Source organism: Limulus polyphemus, unplaced genomic scaffold (genome assembly GCF_000517525.1).
Source record: "Limulus polyphemus unplaced genomic scaffold, Limulus_polyphemus-2.1.2 Scaffold5890, whole genome shotgun sequence".
NCBI classification, from domain to species: domain Eukaryota; kingdom Metazoa; phylum Arthropoda; class Merostomata; order Xiphosura; family Limulidae; genus Limulus; species Limulus polyphemus.
The window spans coordinates 35,546-37,011 of record NW_013671500.1 but is presented as its reverse complement, the minus strand read 5'-3'; the positions used below and the strand labels follow the sequence as shown (position 1 = coordinate 37,011).

General features: G+C 31.4%; 1 protein-coding gene across 1 annotated transcript in view; it reads left to right on the top strand.

Annotated features, from left to right (window-relative positions):
• The window catches only part of LOC106473109, a 21,134-nt gene extending 19,985 nt beyond the window's left edge, over positions 1-1,149 (top strand). Inside the window, exon 9 of the mRNA XM_022401608.1 lies at positions 789-1,149. Within this exon, the coding sequence (XP_022257316.1) occupies positions 789-904 (116 nt within the window). The 3' untranslated portion in view covers positions 905-1,149. The remainder of the gene's footprint in view (positions 1-788) is intronic.
• Positions 1,150-1,466: the final 317 nt, after the last annotated feature.

Below are 1,466 nucleotides of genomic sequence, written 5' to 3'. Positions count from 1 at the left end.
GTAATAAACTATCAGTGTTACGTGGTAATAAACAATCAGTGTTACTTGGTAATAAACTATTAGTGTTACGTGGTAATAAACTATTAGTGTTACATTGTAATAAACTATCAGTGTTACGTGGTAATAAACAATCAGTGTTACTTGGTAATAAACTATTAGTGTTACGTGGTCTTAAACTATCAGTATTACATGGTAATAAACTATCACTGTTACGTGGTCTTAAACTATCAGTGTTACTTGGTAATAAACTATCAGTGTTACATGGAAATAAACTATCAGTGTTACATGGTAATAAACTATCACTGTTACGTGGTCTTAAACTATCAGTGTTACATGGTAATAAACTATCACTGTTACGTGGTAATAAACTATCAGTGTTACATTGTAATAAACTATCAGTGTTACATGGTAATAAACTATCGGTGTTACATTGTAATAAACTATCAGTGTTACATTGTAATAAACTATCGGTGTTACATGGTAATAAACTATCGGTGTTACATGGTAATAAACTATCAGTGTTACATGGTAATAAATTATCTATTAGTGTTACATTCTGATGTATTTTCTTTAAAACTAAACTATTACCTCCCCTACTTTGATCACAGGTCTTCCAATACCCAATCCAATATTGTACAAATGTAGGATTTTTGTCCGTATTTGTTAAACATTTATAAACATTCTATTTATATATTGAGACCTAGCACGTGCATTATTTATCTTTAAACAATATCTACAACTTTTTATTGTTTAGTAGAGAAACTTTACCTGTTTTATTTTTTATACAGGTTTTCTTGCGACAATGTTTTTTCCTGAAAAACATCACACACAACCAACAAAGCTGACAGTTTGTAATGAAGAAAAAGAAAAAGTCTTTTACGGGACTGTTGTATTACGGAAATGAACCAATCATTGTCCGTATCACTTCATTATTTACAGTCCATACTTCTGATTGGATACAGAAGATGTATTTAAATAAAGAAGATTAACTCTTATGTTTTCCTTTTCTCCATAAAGTATGCTTAACTGTTTTCATGGTAAGGTGTGTTTTACTGTTGATCCTGTTTGTTGTAGTTATGGAAAATAAGCTGAGTTGTTGTCGAAAAGCTTTATTATAAACTTTTAAAAACTGTTACTACACTAGAATTATATAAAACAGTGTAATAAAACATTAATAATGTCATGTGGCTGTGTTTTGTCCACTATATCTTTTTGTTTGTTTTTTTTACCTGTCGTGTACAAGTGGTTTGAGTGTTCGGAGTATAAATTTGATGATTCATGGTTTGTATGTCCGAACTGTGAATCTGGTTGTTCATGGTTTGCATGTACGCACTGTGAATCTGGTTGTTCATGGGTTGTATGTCCAGACTGTGAATCTGGTGGTTCATGGTTTGTATGTCCGGACTGTGAATTTAATGGTTCATGATTTGTATGTCCGGACTGTGAATCTGGTGGTTCATGGTTTG